The sequence below is a fragment of the Trachemys scripta genome, chromosome 9 (genome assembly GCF_013100865.1).
Source record: "Trachemys scripta elegans isolate TJP31775 chromosome 9, CAS_Tse_1.0, whole genome shotgun sequence".
NCBI classification, from domain to species: domain Eukaryota; kingdom Metazoa; phylum Chordata; order Testudines; family Emydidae; genus Trachemys; species Trachemys scripta.
Genome location: NC_048306.1, coordinates 45,726,909 through 45,745,958, shown reverse-complemented (window position 1 = coordinate 45,745,958; position 19,050 = coordinate 45,726,909). Strand labels below are relative to the sequence as shown.

General features: G+C 48.3%; 2 protein-coding genes across 8 annotated transcripts in view; one reads left to right on the top strand and one right to left on the bottom strand.

The window, feature by feature from the left end:
• Positions 1–19,050, top strand: part of TMLHE (trimethyllysine hydroxylase, epsilon) — a 79,770-nt gene that overhangs the window by 36,492 nt on the left and 24,228 nt on the right. For 6 of the 7 annotated variants that reach the window (XM_034781965.1, XM_034781970.1, XM_034781966.1 and 3 more), the window contains 2 exons: positions 385–621; positions 2,544–2,682. In XM_034781965.1, the coding sequence (XP_034637856.1) occupies positions 385–621; positions 2,544–2,682 (376 nt within the window). Of the gene's footprint in view, positions 1–384; positions 622–2,543; positions 2,683–4,265; positions 7,424–19,050 lie in introns of those variants that run through there. The other variant, XM_034781964.1, reaches the window with a different exon arrangement.
• On the bottom strand, positions 14,319–15,341 carry LOC117883037 (probable G-protein coupled receptor 34). Its single transcript, XM_034781971.1, has one exon. It carries the CDS (start codon positions 15,339–15,341, stop codon positions 14,319–14,321), a length of 1,023 nt encoding a protein of 340 aa, XP_034637862.1.

Below are 19,050 nucleotides of genomic sequence, written 5' to 3'. Positions count from 1 at the left end.
ACCCGCAGTGTTTAATTAATAACTTCAGTTATAAGATTGGGCTTTAGAATTTCACAACTACTTATATATTAGGGTTAAATACTTCTTAGCATTTTGCACTGGCTGGCTCTGTCCTCATTCAGTGAAATGTATGATACCTGACATAGTAAAACAGCAGCATCTACCACTTGCTATTGGGCCATTTCAGTTCCCTGGCAGGTGTCCCAATTAAATGAAGTATACTATAAAAGAGACTCTGAAGCTGTCATGAGCTGCTTCTTTCCTGGGTTCATTCCCCTATCTTGGTGGTTATCTTCCTATAACAACCCACATGACTTCATTCTCTACCATGTGACAGACTGACTGGATTTTCCTTTGTGTTGTGTGTTCTCTCCCCCTTTGCAGTATCCAGGTGTTCCACTGCCTCAAGCACGAAGGGACAGGTGGCAGGACGCTGCTGGTGGATGGCTTCTACGCAGCAGAGCAGGTTCTCCAGCGAGCTCCTGAAGAATTTGAGCTCCTCACCAAGGTGCCGCTGAAACATGAGTACATTGAGAATGTTGTGGGCTGTCCCAATCACATGATTGGGGTTGGGCCAATTTTGAATATCTACCCCTGGAACAATGAGCTCTATTTGATCAGGTGAGAAATAATGGATCACACCATTGTTTGGGGGGGGAGCAGACATTAAAGGCATGTGTGGGTTTTCCAGCACACTGGTCCTGTTGCACAGTGTAGACTGATAGAACCACTCTCCTTTACATACTGCATTTTCTCCTGCCCTCCCAGCCACTGAACCATGTACCAGTGCTGCCGGCTCTTCTAACTGGTACTTTAGGCTCTCTACCCTATCTTTTAAAGATAAGCCTCTGTTCTGAGCTCTGGCAATGCCACTTCTTGACCATCTCCCATTTAGCTGCGAGCTGTCTGCCCTGCAACAGAACAGTTGCAGGACTGGGTTTGAAACAGCCTTGGCTCTAATATGGGTTACAGCACACTTGGCTGAAAGGGAGTGGAGGGGCCCTGTCTATAGGCGAGGCTTTCATCTGAAAAATGAAAACAGTTGCCCAGAAAGGGTGGGAGCCACTATTCTAATCTGAATATTTTACGTAATTCTCACCAACTTCCGCACACTTATTTTTCAGTGGTTATCTATGCCATTCATTATAAATGTCTGAAACAATTACATGTGGCAATTCCATGCCTGCCAAATTTCCAGACTCATAATGGGGAGATGTCCAGAGAATTTTCAGAGCATCATCTCCTGGGCAAGCAGCCACAAGCCCAAACACCCTATACGTTTCAACAGAGAACTCTGGCTCTTAAATCTCAGACTGCGAGTAGCTGCCAACCCCAGTGCACCCACCCATTGCCCTGCACAGTCATCTTTCTGCAGGGGGACTGCAGGTGGCACAAGTCTTCCTCTTCAGCTGGATCCTGCACTATTTAGGTCAGTGAGAGTCATGCCATTGACTTCACTGCCAGCAGGATCAGGCCCCTTATACATAGGTCTTTCTGAATTTCCACCTCGTCTACAGGGAGGTGGGGTAAAACTTAGCCCAAGTTGTATTGAGTCTTTGATTCTGGTTAGAATGCAAGCTGTCCAGCTTGTGCTCTTTACTTTGGATGATGATCAGTTGTGTTTGCCATCTCTGTACCTCATAACAGCACCTAAGATGAACTATAAACATTCAGCCCTGCTCCCTGTACCTCTATTTCATTAAACGTACATAGCATTGAAGCAGGCTTCCACTGATTGTTTCCTACTGAGGATGCTGATTGGTCAGGTTGTTCAAGCACTGGTATTCCCAAAACAGTGTTGAGCTAGTCACTGATTGGAGAATAAGATAGTAGATTGCACGTGCACTTCCGGCACAATCTCCTTTTATTATGACAGGAGGAGTTTAAGGTTCTCCATGATACATCAGGGTTGATCTTCTGCTTAGAGTTTATACCCATGTATCCCTTGACATACAGGTCGCTAACCATGCATCATTTTTTATTTTGTTCCTACTTGCTAACGATAAAGAAATAATCACTCTGGTGTGGGGGCCTTTTGCTGGCTCTCTGCATTGGGTGAATTTCACCCTCCCAGCATTCCAAGCTGGCAAATGAGTGATTCAAAGTCACTTAAATGATGCTGCCTCTGTCTTGCACTGCAGTGCTCTAACTTCACCCTGCACCGGGTAAATTGTCAATTGTAGTTTAAAGGGTTTTTTATAAGAAAGGGACCCAATCAGGTCATTTGAGCCCAGCAGGTTTAAAAAAAATCCAAAACAAAATATTAACAGAAATGTGGTGGGGTGTGTTTTGTTTTGTTTTGGGAAAATAATTCAGTGAGGATAGTTTTGTTTGGATTTAAACTTGTTCCTACTTAAATCCCCACTCTTCGCCCACCTCACCCCTGCCACATTTACTACATAAATACAGAGCAACCCCAATGCGTTTTTTGTGGCCTTCCTAAAGACGTCCTTTGTGCATTAGACTCTAGAGGTTTCCTGTGGAATATCTGGCTCTGCTCATAGATCCATAGTGACTGTCTCTTCTGTTTTGTTCTGACCCAGGTACAATAACTACGACCGAGCTGTCATCAACACAGTGCCTTATGATGTTGTGCATCGCTGGTATGCCGCGCATCGCACACTCACCACAGAGCTACGGAGACCGGAAAACGAACTCTGGGTCAAACTGAAGCCAGGCAAGGTAGTCACAGGTTGGGGGAGCATATGAGCTCACTGCATTGAGGGAGGCAGAGCACTTATTTCGATATAACAGGGAACTGGCAATTAAGACAGCTGATCTTTCCCCCTGACTTGATGTAATACTTTGGATAAGTTCCCCGTGCCTCAGTTTCCCCATCTCAACCCTGTGGTAGGATGCATTGTATCAGCAGCACACAAGTTTCCATTGCATACATTCTTACCACCAGAAAAAGTGGGGCAGAGGGAGGATGTGGCCACATGTCAAACCAAAAATAATGGGAATTCACCCAAAAACAGTGTGGGAGGAGGGCTGCCACAGATGGGGAAATAGATCTCCTGATCTGTGAAGTAGGGCCAATAAAAATACCAGTGTGAGGTAGGTTGTGAGGGTTAATGTGTGAAGTGCTTTGAGGTCTTGTAGAAGTGGGAGGTCTTATTAATGGAAATATATGAAACATGTAGAGGGCATCTGAGGAAACAGATGAGACCAACATTCCTATAAAGCTCCATCCTCTTGGGCTGCTCTCTGAGTCTTGCACTACAAAACGGTATATAAAATCAATATTCTCCCACCCCAGACGTGACTGAAGTGTGTGGTGCACAAACCATGGAAGCAGAAAAAAGAAGGCTGCACCCCAGGGTTTACAATGCCAAGGATGTGCTGTGCTTTAACCCCTTGTCTAGCATTACAATTACAATGCACAGAACCAGACCATGTTACTAGTGTGCAGATCCTAGGCATGTTTTGGCCCAGGGGACACATCCATCCAAGCCTACTGAAAAGGTTTACATATACACAAAACAGATTCAGCTAGGGGAGATTAGTGTCAGAAAGCTGCTACAATCTGCCTCTGCTCCTGCATGGCTGAGGGGAGGATGTGCAGCCTGAAAAGTGGAGTATGGCAACCCCTGAGGTTAGTGTTTGTGCCCCTTCCACTCCCACCCTCTCCCTGCGAGGTTTATAGTGCTGGTGAACTCTGCCAACAGACCACTACCATAGAAGCACAAGCAAATGGTATAGACTGTGCCAGTACTGTCTCATTGTTTCTTTGTACTCCGCTGTGTGTCTGTGTTATCTGTCATCTCTCATCTTCGATTGGAAGCTCTTTGGGGCTTTTTCTTCTGCATTTATACAGCACTTAGTGCAGTGGTGCCTTGGTCCATGACTGGGGCTCCTAGAAGCTACTGCACTGTAAATAGTAATTCATTCTTCATTTCAATGCCTATATATCAGGGGTTCTCAAACTGGATGTCGGGACCCCTCAGGGGGTCGTGAGGTAATTACGTGGGGGGTCATGAGTGGTCAGTCTCCACCCCAAACCCTGCTTTGCCTCCAGCATTTATAATGATGTTAAAAATATTTAAGTGTTTTTAATTTATAAGAGGGGTCGTACTCAGAGGCTTGCTGTGTGAAAGGGGTCACCAGTACAAAAGTTTGAGAACCACTGCTATATATTAAGCAGCCCAAGGGCCACAACTAATGTTTCAATGTGCCATTTAGGTCATAATCTGTTCTAATATGTCCTCTGTTCATGTGGACACTTCTTCACTCCGTATTCTCAGTGCTTTTCTCCTCTTATGTAGGCGCTGTTTGTGGATAACTGGCGCATCCTGCATGGGCGGGAATCATTCACGGGATACCGCCAGCTGTGCGGGTGCTACCTGACGAGAGATGACATGCTAAATACTGCACGCTTCCTGGGGCTGCAAGCTTAACATAGACTCAGCAGCAGAGAGGCAGCAAAACCTATCAACTACAGTGCTCCTGGGACTTTGCCTCACCAGAACTAACACGTTTTAAATACCTCGAACACCCCCATCCCTGCCAAATAGTTCTCGGTGCCTGGGGGAATGGGTGGGAGCTAAGGGTCACCAGAGCTTTACCTGATTGTCAGCTGTGGGGCAGAGGGGGAGACCTCTCTTGCTCCCACCCCCATGGCCTTTCAGCACAGTCTGACTCTTCTTGAGAAGGAAGAAGCCAAGGAGCTGAGCTGCAGCTGGAAATGCTCACAAATACCAGCTGATGCAAAATTCCAATCAAGTGCCTTCTGGATTTTAAATGAGGTGGTAAAGCCCTCACGTTCCCCTAGGTGTTTTGTCAGCAGGATTCATTGCACAGGGTAGGCCAAAGTAGCTATTTGCCTTGTTTTGACCCTGAACTAGACCTTTTTCCAGCTCGAGAGAGAACAAGAGGATCAGTTTGGTCCTGCGTGAAGTAATGCAAACATCAAGTTACTCCAGCATGAGGGTGGTGACAAGTTTCTCTTCTCTTTCCCACTCCTTAAACACCTCCCCTGGCCCCACCTGTGTGCATGCATTTTGGGGCATATACAATGTCATCCTTCTCCAGTAATTGAAGGCAAACTGTGCTGACTGATGGCCCAAACGGATCAGCCAGTGTAGTATGGAACCTCTCCTCTGAGATCTGTGGGGAAGAAGGGGAAGTGAGAAATTTCTGGGAGGGAGCAAGGTGCGGTTCATCAGGCAGCAGTGCAAGGCAAGGGCAGTATTTCCCACACCCCTCCTTGGTTTGAGCAGCAGCAGGCTTGTCTCCACAGTTCCCCCAGCCTGTTGCGTTACCTGGTCAGTTTCCCTGCACGTGTTTCTTGCAGACTTGCTGCTTGGGCCTTTCTGTTCTCCCTGCCTGTGGGCTACAGGCTTAGTGCAGGGAAGCTGGCAACCTGCTGCTGGGAGAGGCTTAGGGTCTTACACCATGTTTTCCTCCAAAGATCGCTAACGAGTTGCCTTTCAGGCCCAGAAAGGCATGGATTGCATAGGAGTGTCTGGCATTTTAAAGGGACGCTGTCAAGATAGAAATCCTCTTCAAAAGCAGACCCTTTCCTATTACTAATGATAGCTGACGATGACCAATCTCGTTTATTTTTCACTCTTCAGGCTGTTTGTTTGCTTTTTCACCTCACTAAGCCTGGAAAATGAAACAAGGCTGGTCAGTCTCTCTCTGATTCTCCTGAACTAGCCAGCTGCTGTTGTGCTACAAACAGAGCATGGGTATGTTTACCTATAAAGCCAGTGGTCTTCATTTAGTTCACATACAGATGAATGTCTCCTACTACTAGGGTTCATAAAACTTCTCCTAAACTTACTTGGGTGAAGCTATTAGACAGTGTCCGTTTAAGGGACTTGCTCCCCTAGACAGCAAGGCTTCGCATCAATCATTAGGGTTTGTCAGGGAGTAACTGCAGCACCCAGTGTAATCCCCCAACTGGGGATATGTGCAAAAGTGATCCATTAGCTGTTAGTTCATGTCTGCAAGCTTTGGTGAAGAGGGTCTTTTTTCCAGTTGTGTGTTTCCCAAGACCCATGGCCTGGAGGGTTCCAAAGAGGATGGAGCTAGGCTATTCTCAGTGGTGGCAGATGACAGAATAAGAAGCAATGGTCTCAAATTGCAGTGGGGGAGGTCTAGGTTGGTGCTGGCAGTTTCTGCTATAGGAGGCAGCTCTCAATTTTTGTCACAGCAGGAAGGAAAACAGCCTCATCAAGCCCTCTGCACAGAATTCTCCTATTGGTCCACATGGGGACTGCCAGCAAAGTGCATATTTTGAAAGCCTTTTACATGTAAAAAATGGATAAAAGCAAAAACGTTAAAAATCAGCATTTTGGCACTTCATGCACCTCAAAGAGTGATACCGCCTGGACAGTGCCACTTTCTGGCCTTTGGTGCTTTTGCTACAATGATGTCTTGGGTTCTAAACATTGCATGGGGCAGCGGGTGATTTCAAGAACAGCCTAGATATAGAAACGGGTGGAAAAACCTGTTTGTATTGAGTGTTTTAAAACTGTAGGGAGGGAGTTTGACTTCGAAATGTTAGGCCTGAAGCACAGCTGACAGCTTTGCATTTGAGAGAGAGTGGAATTCATGAATTCCTTCACAGCCTGGGGGGATGTTCTGTCCGGATTTTGTTGGAATGGCAGTGATGTTTGCACATGGCAAAGTGCTACCAGATTTCCCGAGTCCGAATCTCTGTATTTCAAAGAGCAGCACTGTAGGTAACACAGCCAGTGACACTCCATCTTCTCTCCAGTGGGGCCAGCTGCTCCCAGCAGCACTTGTTACTAGGTAAGGCTCTGCTACTTCAGGAAGCTCAAACACCCAGGACTCAGACTAGAGCAAGGGAGAAATTGCCTCAAGGTTATTGATGAGAGACTGGAGTGAAACCTGTGCCTTTCTGATAGGGAACAGGGGTATGGTAGGTGTAAGCTCCTCTGGACCCAGCGGACTGAATAGATGGGGGACACCGGTCTACCCAGGAGCGACTCTGCTGGAAACTGAACCCTCCTCCCTAACTTGCCGGAAGTGACTATACGCTCTCCATTATAATGACGTGGTCTTGGTTTGTTTTCCCCTTGAAGCACGTGGTGGGGAAAGCTATGTGTACGCTTCTGAAACACATTTTCCTGCATGTCCTTTTCAACTTCTCTTAACCTCCCTCCCCAGCAACAAAGGTGGAGGGGAGAGAATTTGGCTTAACCTTCCTCACCACCCTTCCCCAGATCTTAAGAAGTTGGAATTTCTTCTAAGCAACTTGCTGGAATCAAATATTATTTGGGGAAACAGTATTTCTTAGTCACACACTAGCGCTTTGTCAAATCTATGCATTTGTCTGAACGCCGTATCAGTAACAGTGTGTTCCCCATGATGTTCTGTGATCTGTCTTTGTACTCAAGCTTTTCAAACTCATTTTTGGCTAATAAAATAGGAATTGCTTCTTTTTTTCACCACAGTGAGTTGGAGGCTCAGGTCTGTGAGTGCGTGAGTATGGGACTTATCCCTCATCTGTATTACACTGATCCTGCCATTACATGTGCTCTGTTACATCGAGCCGGTCCTCAGTCCAAACTTCTTCAGGGTTTTTCTCCTCCCAAGGATCTTAAATTTCCAAGAGTGACTTGGTCTTGGTAAACTTTTTTTGGGAGGGGAGGGGGTAATTTTCCTCTTTGCCTGAGACAAAGTAAAGATGCCAGGTTGTGATATCTTTTCATGGAGTAGTACCTACTCTACAAGTAGTCCCATTGAAGCTAATATAAGGTGTGACACATGCAATGCTTTGGAAGCAATATAATAGTCTTGATTATTCCTTGAGATGTGATGTACTATGGATGCCTGGAATATTCAGATTGTTGTATCAAATTCATAAAGATTAATAGGTATGGTTATGGGCTGGTTAGGGATTGTATTCCTGGCTCAATGGGGGATGCTTCCTGCAGGAACTGAAGTCACTTGGGGGTTATAATGCAAATCCCAGTACTGAAACAATGCAGATGCATCTTTTTAAATGCACACCCAGGGGAAACAGCACCCAGACTGATGCAATTTGGTTCAAAGGTCTTTCCAGACAAAGGACTTGAAAGGGTTCAAAAATATCAGCCCTGAGGAGAGTCACTCACACTTCAGTCCAAGACCTGACATGAGACTGACCAAGACAGAGGGTGCCTGAAGTACTTTAGTCCTTTCAGTGTCTCCATGGGGAGGATGGGTGACTGCCTAGTAAGTTAGTCCTGCATAGAAGCAATTGATTGTATTACTGATGTGATTTCTCTGCAGTGCTTTTGTTCTGAATACATAGTACTTTGCTTAGCTGACTGGTGCCTCCCCCCCCCCCCCCACACACACACACACGAGAATAGGATGACAGGAGCTGAACTGAAGTCCGTCCTGCTGAGAGCATCACCGTGGATTGCAAGAATCTGCAGCCTAAATCCCCAGTCTGGAGAGAGAGAATTGAGACTGTATCCCAAGAAAGGTGACGGCTAGAGGTCTGAGGCTTACATAGGGTGCCCTTCAACAGGCCATGAAGGGGTCTGAGGTGCAGTTACATTGGGGACTGTGACATAGGTACTATCCAGTGTGAGTGTGGGTATATCACTCTGCCCCTGCAAGAGAATTAGAGGTGGAGCTGGCCACAGGCCCATGTGTCTCCAGCTTCATATTCTGGTGATAACAGGGCCTGGTCTGCCAAGGAGCTTGTGATCCAGGGCCTTTTGTGCCAGCTGGCCAGCCTGAGGGCATAGGGGGACATAAGGGTTATAGGGATCCCTGGGGTCTATTACCTACGTACTAGTCTGCCACAGAATGCCGTGCAAGATCTCTGAGCACCTGTGTCACACTGGCTATCATAAGCATTGCAAGATGTATGTATGGGAAATCTGTGAGGAATTACATGTGTATATATACTGATGATGGTCTCTAGGTCTGAGAGCTAAGGCAGGTTACCAAAAGGTGACTCACATATTCCTGCCCAGCATGGGGCAAGAGACGCTTCTCACTTGGGCTGGTCACCTGCATGAGTATCAGAGGTTCACAATGGATGCTCACTTGTAGTCTGAACAAAATGCTAATCAGTGGATTGGTTGGGGAGGGGCCAGAAAGAAACAAAACCAGCAGGGGCATCCTGTTTACAAGTAAAGACAAAGACCTTTTGGAACTCTCTGGGTGCAGCAGACAGATGCCAAGGGGAGAAGGGAAACTGCCAGTGGGTTTGCTTCAGGGAAAGAAATCTCAGCCAGGCTTGGCTGAAACCACTGGGAAGAACTTTAGGTGAGATGGGCTTCTTTCTACCGGAGGAGAACTTTCTAATTACATTTAGGCCCTAGAAAGCATGTCATGATTTTATTTTATATGTAACCATTTGTCTACTAATTCTGCTTGCTGCTTCTCCAACCTCTCTCCTTTGTTAAATAAACTTCTTAGGTTTGCTATAAACATATCTAAGTGCTGCGTGTTAAGCCAAAGCTGTGCTGCAGGGTGTAGTCAGTAAGCTGTAGTGTATGGTTCCTTGGAGAACAGCAGGTCTGGTAATTCTGAGAGTGTCCACAGAAGCAGGGGTGGGATGCTACAGGGATGGTTGGAGGGGTTGGGGTTTGGAGTGTGCCTAGTGCTAACCTATAAAGGGAGAGCCTGTTTTTTTATCCCTGGGGTTTTGGGTCCCTGTTCTCTCTTGATCCTGGGGCATCTTTAACTTCTGTCAGGTCAGAAGCCTGGAGCTGGGCATGAGAGGCCACAAGTCAAGGTCTCCTCTTGACCTGCAGCATTCCCCAGTACCAACATTAAGGTGACCTGACACTCACCTGTCCCAAATGCTCTCACAAGAGAAAATGTAGTCATCTCTTCATTTAGAAATTCCTATTGGAGCCATCACTGCACCTGCACGTCCTCCATCATTAGTCACTTTCTGGAACAAGAAGGCTAACGGCATATTGGGCTGCATTAGTAGGAGCACTGCCAGCAGATCGATGGAAGTGATTATTCCCCTCTATTCAGCACTGATGAGGCCACAGCTGGAGTATTGTGTTCAGTTTTGGTCCCCCCACTACAGAAGGGATGTGGACAAAATGGAGAGAGTCCAGCAGAGGGCAACAAAAATGATTAGGGGGCTAGGATACATGACTTACGAGGAGAGGCTGAGGGAACTGGAGTTATTTAGTCTGCAGAAGAGAAGAGTGAGGGGGGATTTGATAGCAACCTTCAACTACCCAAAGGGTGGTTCCAAAGAGGATGGAGCTAGGCTGTTCTCAGTGGTGGCAGATGACAGAACAAGAAGCAATGGTCTCAAATTACAGTGGGGGAGGTCTAGGTTGGATATTAGGAAACACTATTTCACTAGGTGGGTGGTGAAGCACTGAAGTGGGTTACCTAGGAAGGTGGTGGAATCTCCATCCTTAGAGTTTTTAAGGCCCGGCTTGATAAAGCCCTGGCTGGGATGATTTAGTTGGTGTTGGCCCTGCTTTGAGCAGGGGATTGGACTAGATGACCTCCTGAGTTCTCTTCCAACCCTAATCTTCTATGATTCAAGCAGTTGCTTCTCAGCTGGGGACCTGTGCGCCAAGGCCTTTTTGCCCCCTGCCCAGGTGCTGGTGCCCCACCCTGGTGGCTGGCATACGTGCAGTATAGGACCCACAGCGGTTGGAAGGTGGAGCTGTTATCATCTGCTCCCAGGCAACAGGCCCAATCCCATGTGCCTGGTTGCTGCTCCAGCACCGCCTCTAGGTCCTGCTCTCACCTCCCTGTGTGCGCCCAGAGGTAGAAGCAGAGCCGGGCCCCGCTCTCATCTCTGTGAGATATTGGAGACCTCCTGGACTACAGTTGGAGGGCTTGGGTGGACCCCACGGTGTTCAGCCAGTGCATGGGGTTGCCCATTCTACTTTTCCCCAGTTGTGTGCTCCTAGAGGTGAGGGCAGCCTTGACCCCCACTGCTCTTGCTTATCCCAAATGGGTCCTGCAGGAGGATGCTCCCCACCCTCTCCTCACCCCAGGCCCCTTAGAGCTTGTCACTGGGCCCCCTGTTATGAAAGCTCTCCCAGCTGCCCCCAACACAATACCAGCTAGGCCACCTCTGAACCATGCCCTGAGAACATCTACATATGCTTGACTTCATGCCATCCACTTCCTTGCCCTCGTCTCCTGCCCTGACCCCAAATCGCAGGCCCTGCTGCCACCAACCCAGGGCCAGGAACCCCAGTGGGCCAATCTGTGCACCACTCTGGTTCCACAGCCCGCTGGGGATATTGGTTGGTGAACACAGATGCATACTTGACATGATTCATGGACTCTGACACCCATACCTTCTGCGCCAAGGGGGAGACCCTGGCACACCCTAGGGTGTGTCAGGCTGCAGCCCCTCTTCCAGCACTTTTCCCCTCCCCTGTTGATCCTAGCACACCTACGTGTGGCCCCACAAAGTCATAAGACCTCCTCATTGACCTTCTCCTGGCGCCAACTATCGCTCAAGCAGGAAGCAGGTGGATGGGTAGGGCTCTATTTCTGGTCCCTCATCAAATCACACCTGTGAGCAGAGTTCCACTGACTCCTTAGCCAGCTGGGAGGAGCGTTGGGCACTGTCAGGGGTTCTCTGCTCAGCGTCCCTGGCTGGATCCCTGATTTTTTGTCCTCTGACCCTGGTTTTCCCTTGGTTGTCCCCAGAATTTAATCAGTGGTTCCTCCCCTTAGTTGAGGGAGCAGATCTTCAGTTGTTGTCCCAGCCATCCCAACACCCGCAATAGATACACGCCAATCCTTCCACCTCTGTGTTCACAAGGGTTTTCAAGCAAGTACTGTCAATCTAGGCAGAAGGCCATTCCACAGGGACACAAAAATCCAGGCCAGGTGCTGCATTTCTAACATGTCCCTGTGAACCTGGTCCTGGACTCAGTATCCTGGGCTGTTGGTATAACCCAATGTGGCAATTCTTACCTTGTTGTGCTACATTAATATGCTAAGTTCCACCCATCCCTCCGCTGTAGGTAATTATTATCTGTGGGAAACTAACACACAGGCTAAGGGATATGCTCGAGGTCATGTAGCACATCTGTGGCAGAGCCAGAAATACAACCCAAAACTCCTAGTCTCTGCTTTCATTGCTAGACCACACTCCCTCTTATGACCTGAAGAGGAGAAGTGGGGCTCCGTAGGCCAAAGAAGTGCTAGGCACTGTGGTAGAAGCTTTTTGGAAAAACAGACCAGACTAGACCTGAATTTCTAATGTAGTTTTTAAAATAAATAAATAAATAAATAAAAATAAGAGGTAGAACAATATCCTGTTCTTTTGCAGGGTGAGGGAACCTTGGGCCTTTCTTACTTCTCATAAAAAAGCCAACAATTTTGCTGATTTTGCTTTTCCTTTGCAGGTCACCTTTAAAGACCAATATTGTAAATAGTGCATGGGGCATCAGAGTCTGAGCTTGTCTTGGTTTTGAGAACTTAAACCACAAGCTCTTCCCTGTTGCAACATATTACAGGATCAGAAGCCCATGCTCTTGTCATAGCCTGAACACTTCTGCTAGTACCCTGGCGGCTGTGAGCTTCCTATTCAGTTGGCCAAATGCTAACTCCGGGGATACGTTGGCAGGGAATGGAATCGGTGCATGCAACTGACAATAGGAAATGTGAGACGTTTGTGGCCACCTGCTTAGTTCTTGGCAGGAGCTGTACAGAAATGGGAGGTTAACCTGGTGTAACAGACACTGGCACCAGAGAGAGAAGACTCAACTTGTCTTTATTTCAGATTACAGCGTTTGCACTGTTCCCTGGCCTGCCAATCTTCCCAACCCCCTCCTTCCCCCCAATATATTGGATATGTTCACCCACTGCCCAAGTGTCACTTAGTTCCTGCTGCACCTCCTGCTCTTGCTGAATTTCCATCTGAGTGGGATGTGATGTCTATACAAGTCAGATCACTGACCCATCTATTTCCCCCTGACCTACGGTGGGATGGTGTTCTTGTGGCCTAGAAGTCACATCTTTTCCTTCTCTTCTCAGAATCCTCATAGCAGGGGTCCAGGGAGCCTGAGGAGGGGAAAGGCCCATGCCAGCATGCTCTCTCAAATGCCTCTAGTCCTTCTGCGCTCTGAGGAATATGCTCATGAACACAGCAAGACTTTGCAAGAACTGCAGCCTTGCTCTCTTCTGCACTCTCCTCCCCCAGCTCAAGGGGACTCAGTTAGTCCTCTCTTGCATTTGCTCTCTTGAACAGCTCTAGCCTAGAGGGCTGCAATGTAAGAAGCGATAAAACAGTTATAATTTCTTTCCCAGTCTTCCTAGTAAGTCTCTGGCCCTGTCTACACTGTAGCAGCATAAATATGGCTCTGTGGTATCAGCACTTCCTACATCCACAGAACTGCCTTTCCATCGCTGTAGTTCACCTTCCGTTGACCTAGCTGTGGCTGCCCTGGAAGTTAGGTCAACCTTATGATGTGCTCAGGCTTGGGGGAAAAAACCCAAGCAACCCAAACCTTCCCTCTGCCAGCCCCAGTCAACAACACCAAAACCTCCAGCATGACAGGGACCAGCCGGGCCAAATGTGAATGGGTGGTATCGTGGCACTGGCCTGGCAGCTAAACTCCTCCAACCCCCACCCCTGAGACATCTGCCATAACCACTGTAACAGGGCAGCCACCTCTGGAGCACCCCTTTGTGGCCAGAGGCCACTCAGCAGCACCCTGCCTCTGTGTCCCCTCTTGATTGTTCAGTTACTCCACCATCATAGTCCGAAAGGTGATTAAAACACTCGCCTTCTGGGATCCAGTTTATTTAGTCTTTGCACAAACTAACCCTCCTGCCAGTTCAGTCTCTTCCCCCTGTCCCCTTGGTAGAGAGTCCTCAGAGCTGGGGCCCAATTCAAAGTCTCCAGGCCCCAACCCCCATGCATTGTCTCTCTCCCCTTGGGTAGGAAGTCCCCAGCCCTCCTCCCAGGAGCTAGGCACCAAGTCACCAGTCACTCCCAGGCTTTACCTGCCTGGAGTTCCACCTCCTGGTCAGGGTTTTCCCTGATGTCTCTACCACAGCCCCCTGGACTTTCCCTTCTCTTCAGCTTCCTGCTGTCCTCCAGCAGGTCCTGTCCAGGCTGTTAACATGGCACAGATGGGATGGAGCAGTTCCTTCAGTAAGCAGGGCTGGCTGACCCCAAACCTCCAGCCCTTAAGGAGCAAGCCCCCATGTTTGTGTGGTTCACTGCTCTGGGCTGGCTGAGCTAAGCGTTGGTTGGTGTGTGTGTTTTGTTTTTATTTTAAGTAATGGTAATGGGAGCTGTTCTCCTATTTAAAGACTGCAGATCACGTGCTCTGTCTAGTTTAAGGAAGATGTGGGCAGGCCAAGCTTCCCAGTGCACAGGGCCTCAAAATTCTTTAATCCAGCCCTGGTTCTGTGATGGATTTACTGTGGTTTAGAGCCCTCTGATTCCTCAGAAGAGCTCTCTTCAGCTTGCCTTGGATGGCACATAATACCGCTTTCCTGAAGCTGCTGGACAAGAAAAAGAAAATCACAGGGTCCAGGCAGCTGTTGAGGGCCGAGATGCACAGAACAAGCTCATTGGTGAGGTGGAGAGCCTGCTTCCACTGCGTGCTGGAGATGACATCCAGCTGAGCCAGAATGTATGGCACGCGGACAAAGTGATAGGGGACAAAGCACACAGTGAAGATGACCAGGACCACAAAGGTCTTTGTGATGGCCCTGCTGCTTGTCCTTCTGCTCTGCTGCTGAACTTTCCCTGAGGAGACTTCATGGAGCTTGGCAGATATCTTGCCGTAAAAATAGAGGAAGAGCAGCAAGTGAATGAAGAAGGTAGCCACGGCGATCATGTTGAGGGCTGCCCCCAGTGGGCGTTTGCTCCTGAAGTGGAAGCACTTGTTGGCACAAGGTCTTTTTTCCCTAGTCTCGAAAAAGAAAGGCAGCGTGAAAATGGCATAGGTCAGCCAAACCACCCTCGCAGCTACTGTGCTGCAAGGCAGGGTGTGGATTTTAAACTGCTGGAGTGGCCGAATGATCTTCAGGTAGCGGTCCAGGCTGATCAGGCTGAGGAACATGATGCTGACGTACATGTTGAGGTAGAAGAAAGCACCAATTACCGTGCAGAGGATCAAAGGGCCACTCTGGTTTTGATAGGCCACCCGGAAGGGTAGGCAGAGGGAAAGCAGGAGGTCCGACAAAGCCAGGTTCCTCATGTACACTGTGATGGAGGTCTTCCTCTGCGTGTGGCGCCAGAACACCCAGAGGGCCAGCATGTTGCTGAGCAGGCTGATGATGAAGATGAGGGAGTACAACACAGGGAGGGTCACTGCAAGGAAGCCATCTTGGATCTCACAAACGGAGCTGTTTGTCTGAGGCTGTGTGAACTCAGTGGCAGGAAAAAGAGTGCTCCAGGAGCCCATCGTCTGCACTCCAGGGGTCTGGAAAGACAAGGGAATGTGCGGTTGTTTGAATCCACAAACTTATTAGGTGTTCATTCACTTACGGGGTGAGCGGTGTATAGTTATTCATTCCCCATACTTAAGTACCCATCACTGTGGTATCTGGGTGCACTGTGGCATTAGAAACCGAACGTCATTGGTGAAGCCAGCACACTAGGCACTGAGCCAAGGACCTGTAGGGCCAGAAGCACGAGTCTGTACAGCTTGAGCTAAAGAGCCAGCCCCTGCATGCAGCTGCTGCTGTGACAGACTCACACCCTCTCTCCCAGAGCGAGCCACACACCACACTGCTCAGTGGATTGGTTACACTGAAGTGCCTGTGGGGAAGGCCCTGTCCTCCTCAGCAGATTGGCCACTTCTGGGTATTCTGAGTCCTGCCTCTGGGTGACAAAGAGGGGGCCTTTTGACCCCTTTTGCTCTTGCTCTGTAGTGCAGGCTGCTGTCCCAGATTGGATACTGGACTTGAGGTCCGATCCACTCTGGCAAGTCCTTTATTCTTATTTTGGAGGTGAGATTTACTCAGCAGAAACGATGTGTATCCCATGCTTCTCAGGTAGAAGCAACCAATGAGAAAGCAGCATCTTTTTGAGGCTCATAAATTGGGGACAGCCTACATGAGAGTCATACACAGAGCCCCATCACTCTATATGCATCCGAAGAAGTGGGCTGTAGTCCACGAAAGCTTATGCTCTAATAAATTTGTTAGTCTCTAAGGTGCCACAAGTACTCCTGTTCTTTTTTTAGAGCCCCATCAGTTCAGTGCCTATGAATTCATGATGCAGACTAAGACCTTATTAATAGATGTGAGACTGTCTCGCTGCAGGAGGCTGGGTCAAGACCTCTAGAGTTTTACAGTGTCACAATCCCAGGGCTGCTACACTCCAGTACCATTCTCCTTGCCTCACCTTGGAAACCGCAACTCAGTATCGTTATTCTCTATTCTCCTCTCTGCAGCACCTCTCATTTAACCTCTGTGGGCCCACTCCTCTCCGAATGCCCATTTGTGCTCCTGGTGAGGCTGAAGATAAAGAAGTATCTGTTAGTCTTTAAGGTGCCACCAGACTCCTTGTTGTTTTTGATAAAGAAGTAGATCGTTGGAACTAAGAGGCACCATCAAGGAAAGCAGCAAATCAAGCAGGTGTCACAGTATTTGCATCCAGATTGCACAGATTGGTTAGCTGCGAGCATTGTTATCCCTCCACCACTCAACTTGCATTCCCCAGCTGGTGACTCTGAGTGCAAGACAGCATTCATTATTTGTATGTTAGCAATGGCTAGAAGCCCCAGCTAGCATGGGATTCACTGCACTAAGCACTGTGCAAACACAAGGTGAGAGAATCCCTGCCCCAGAACATCTGCAATCTATGTAGGTCAGACAGACAAAGGGTGAGAGAATGGAAGGGTTGTTATCCCTGTTTTATCAAGGGGGAATCTGAAGTTCAGCCCTTTGTGCATTACCCTGAACATCAAACCTTTTCATTGTAAAACTCTCCATGTATTGGTTCAAGCCTGCCTCATACAGACCCTGCCACTCAGCTCCCTTCATCTAGTACTATCTGTCTGTTACTGTGCCAAGAACCTTCTCCTCCGCAAATCCTGACATCAGGAACAGCCTCCATGTGTCTTTCTATCTCCTAGGACTCCTCTTAGTTCAGCTCTCACCTCCAATTTAAACACCACCTTCCTCTCTGACCTGTGCTTCCTGTACTCTCTGTGCCATGGCCACTGGCGTGTGATAGGGAGACCAGTGTATTCACACTGCAGTGTCTTTGAAGCACTGTTTTACTCTGAGACACTCTTCGAACATAAAGAACATAAGAATGGCCCTACTGGGTCAGACCAAAGATCCATCTAGCCCAGTATCCTGTCTTCTGACAGTGGCCAGTGTCAGGTGCCCCAGAGAGAATGAGCAGTACGAAGGAAGCTACACAAAAGGATGATGTATAGCACTGAGCTTACTGCTTGCTATTCATGCATCAGTCTGTCTGTCTCTCTTTCTCAGAGCACCAAGGTTGGCAGCGCTGGTTGGGCTCATGCTGGGTGATGAGTCCTCAGGGCTGACAGCTGCACTACGCCAGAGAATTTTTCAGAGGGTCTCCACTCTCAGATACTGTTCAGACCTGGACATGTGAACCCTTGGGTGGGAAAATAAAACTGAGCTCACTTGCTAAGGGATGCAATGCAGAGGGTCACCCCTCCTCTGAAAGGGAGCACATGTGCAAAGGAATGCAAACAGGAGAGTGTACAGGCTGGTGTGTATCTGCACATGCTCTTATAGAATTGGTGTGTGTTCAGATGTGTGTAAACGTACATGCATTGCAGATGTAAGCATGCTTATAAACCTGAGCCTGTCTGTATGCATGTGTATGGGGAGGGGCCTATATATTCTGAGATTCCATGGCTGTGAAATTCAGCTGCCCATGAATTGTACTCCACAGAGTCTGAGCTTTAATTTAAAAGATGTAAATTTCTGACCCTTAGAGTTATGAGGAAAATTTTCAAAACAGGAGCTAGCTGTGAACCAGTGTGTGACATCTCCCTGAGCCTGCAGCCAGACAGCTGCCCCACTAGCTCTGCAGTGTAGGGAGTGCTCCATTCATCCCAATGGGGTGTTGACACAGAAGCTGGACGACAACAGCCTTGCTAGTGTTTGCTATTTCACTGCTGAGTGTTTTAGCAGAAACTTTCCAGGAATGTGCTTATCTGTGGCTGCTGTATAGAGTGGCGAATGCTGGGGCATGCTGGCTCACTAGCTGCTGACACAGGCTGCAGAAGTGGGGAACTCAAGAGTCCAACCTCTCCCTGCCAAGTGTCAAGTCAGCTCCAGCTGAAATTACAAGGAGGAGGGGAAAATATGCATCCTCTCCCAGATGTCAAAGCCTTGGGGAAGGTCACACCCCCACACAAGGCCCTAACAACCTCCTCCACCTTCCGAGGAGCTAAAACCTCCAACCCTGCCCCCCCTCCCAGCATCTTCTGCAACACAGTTATCAACACACCCATCTCCAACACAAAGAAAACAGGGGGTGGGGGGAGAAACCAGCCTAGACAATGACATTACTGTGAAATAGCGTGAGGGACACAGTGCTGACTGGATTCCCTGCTGTCATGTTTAATTTGTTTAAAACCTCAGACGCTTAGATCATTTGAATCAGTCACAGAGTTTCTGTCCTGCTGCACTGGGTGGATGTGGAACCCGGGCCAGTGTGTCACAGAGGACAGGCGACCTTGTGCAGATCACTAGGCAAATGCAATGTGCAGGAGCAATCAGTTGCACACATACAAAATGGGAAATGAGTAATGACTGCCTAGGAAGGAGTACTCTAGAAAGGGATTCGGGAGTCATAGTAGATCAAGTATCGGGGGTAGCCGTGTTAGTCTGTATCCGCAGAAACAACAAGGAGTCTGGTGGCACCTTAAAGACTAACAGATTTATTTGGGCATAAGCTTTCATGGGTAAAAAAACACTTCTTCAGATGCATGGAGTGAAAATTACAGATGCAGGCATTATATACTGACACATGAAGAGAAGGGAGTACCTTACAAGTGGAGAACCAGTGTTGACAGGGCCAATTCAATCAGGGTGGATGTAGTCCACTCCCAAACATTGATGAGGAGGTGTCAATTCCAGGGGAGGCAAAGCTGCTTTTGTAAGGAGCCAGCCACTCCC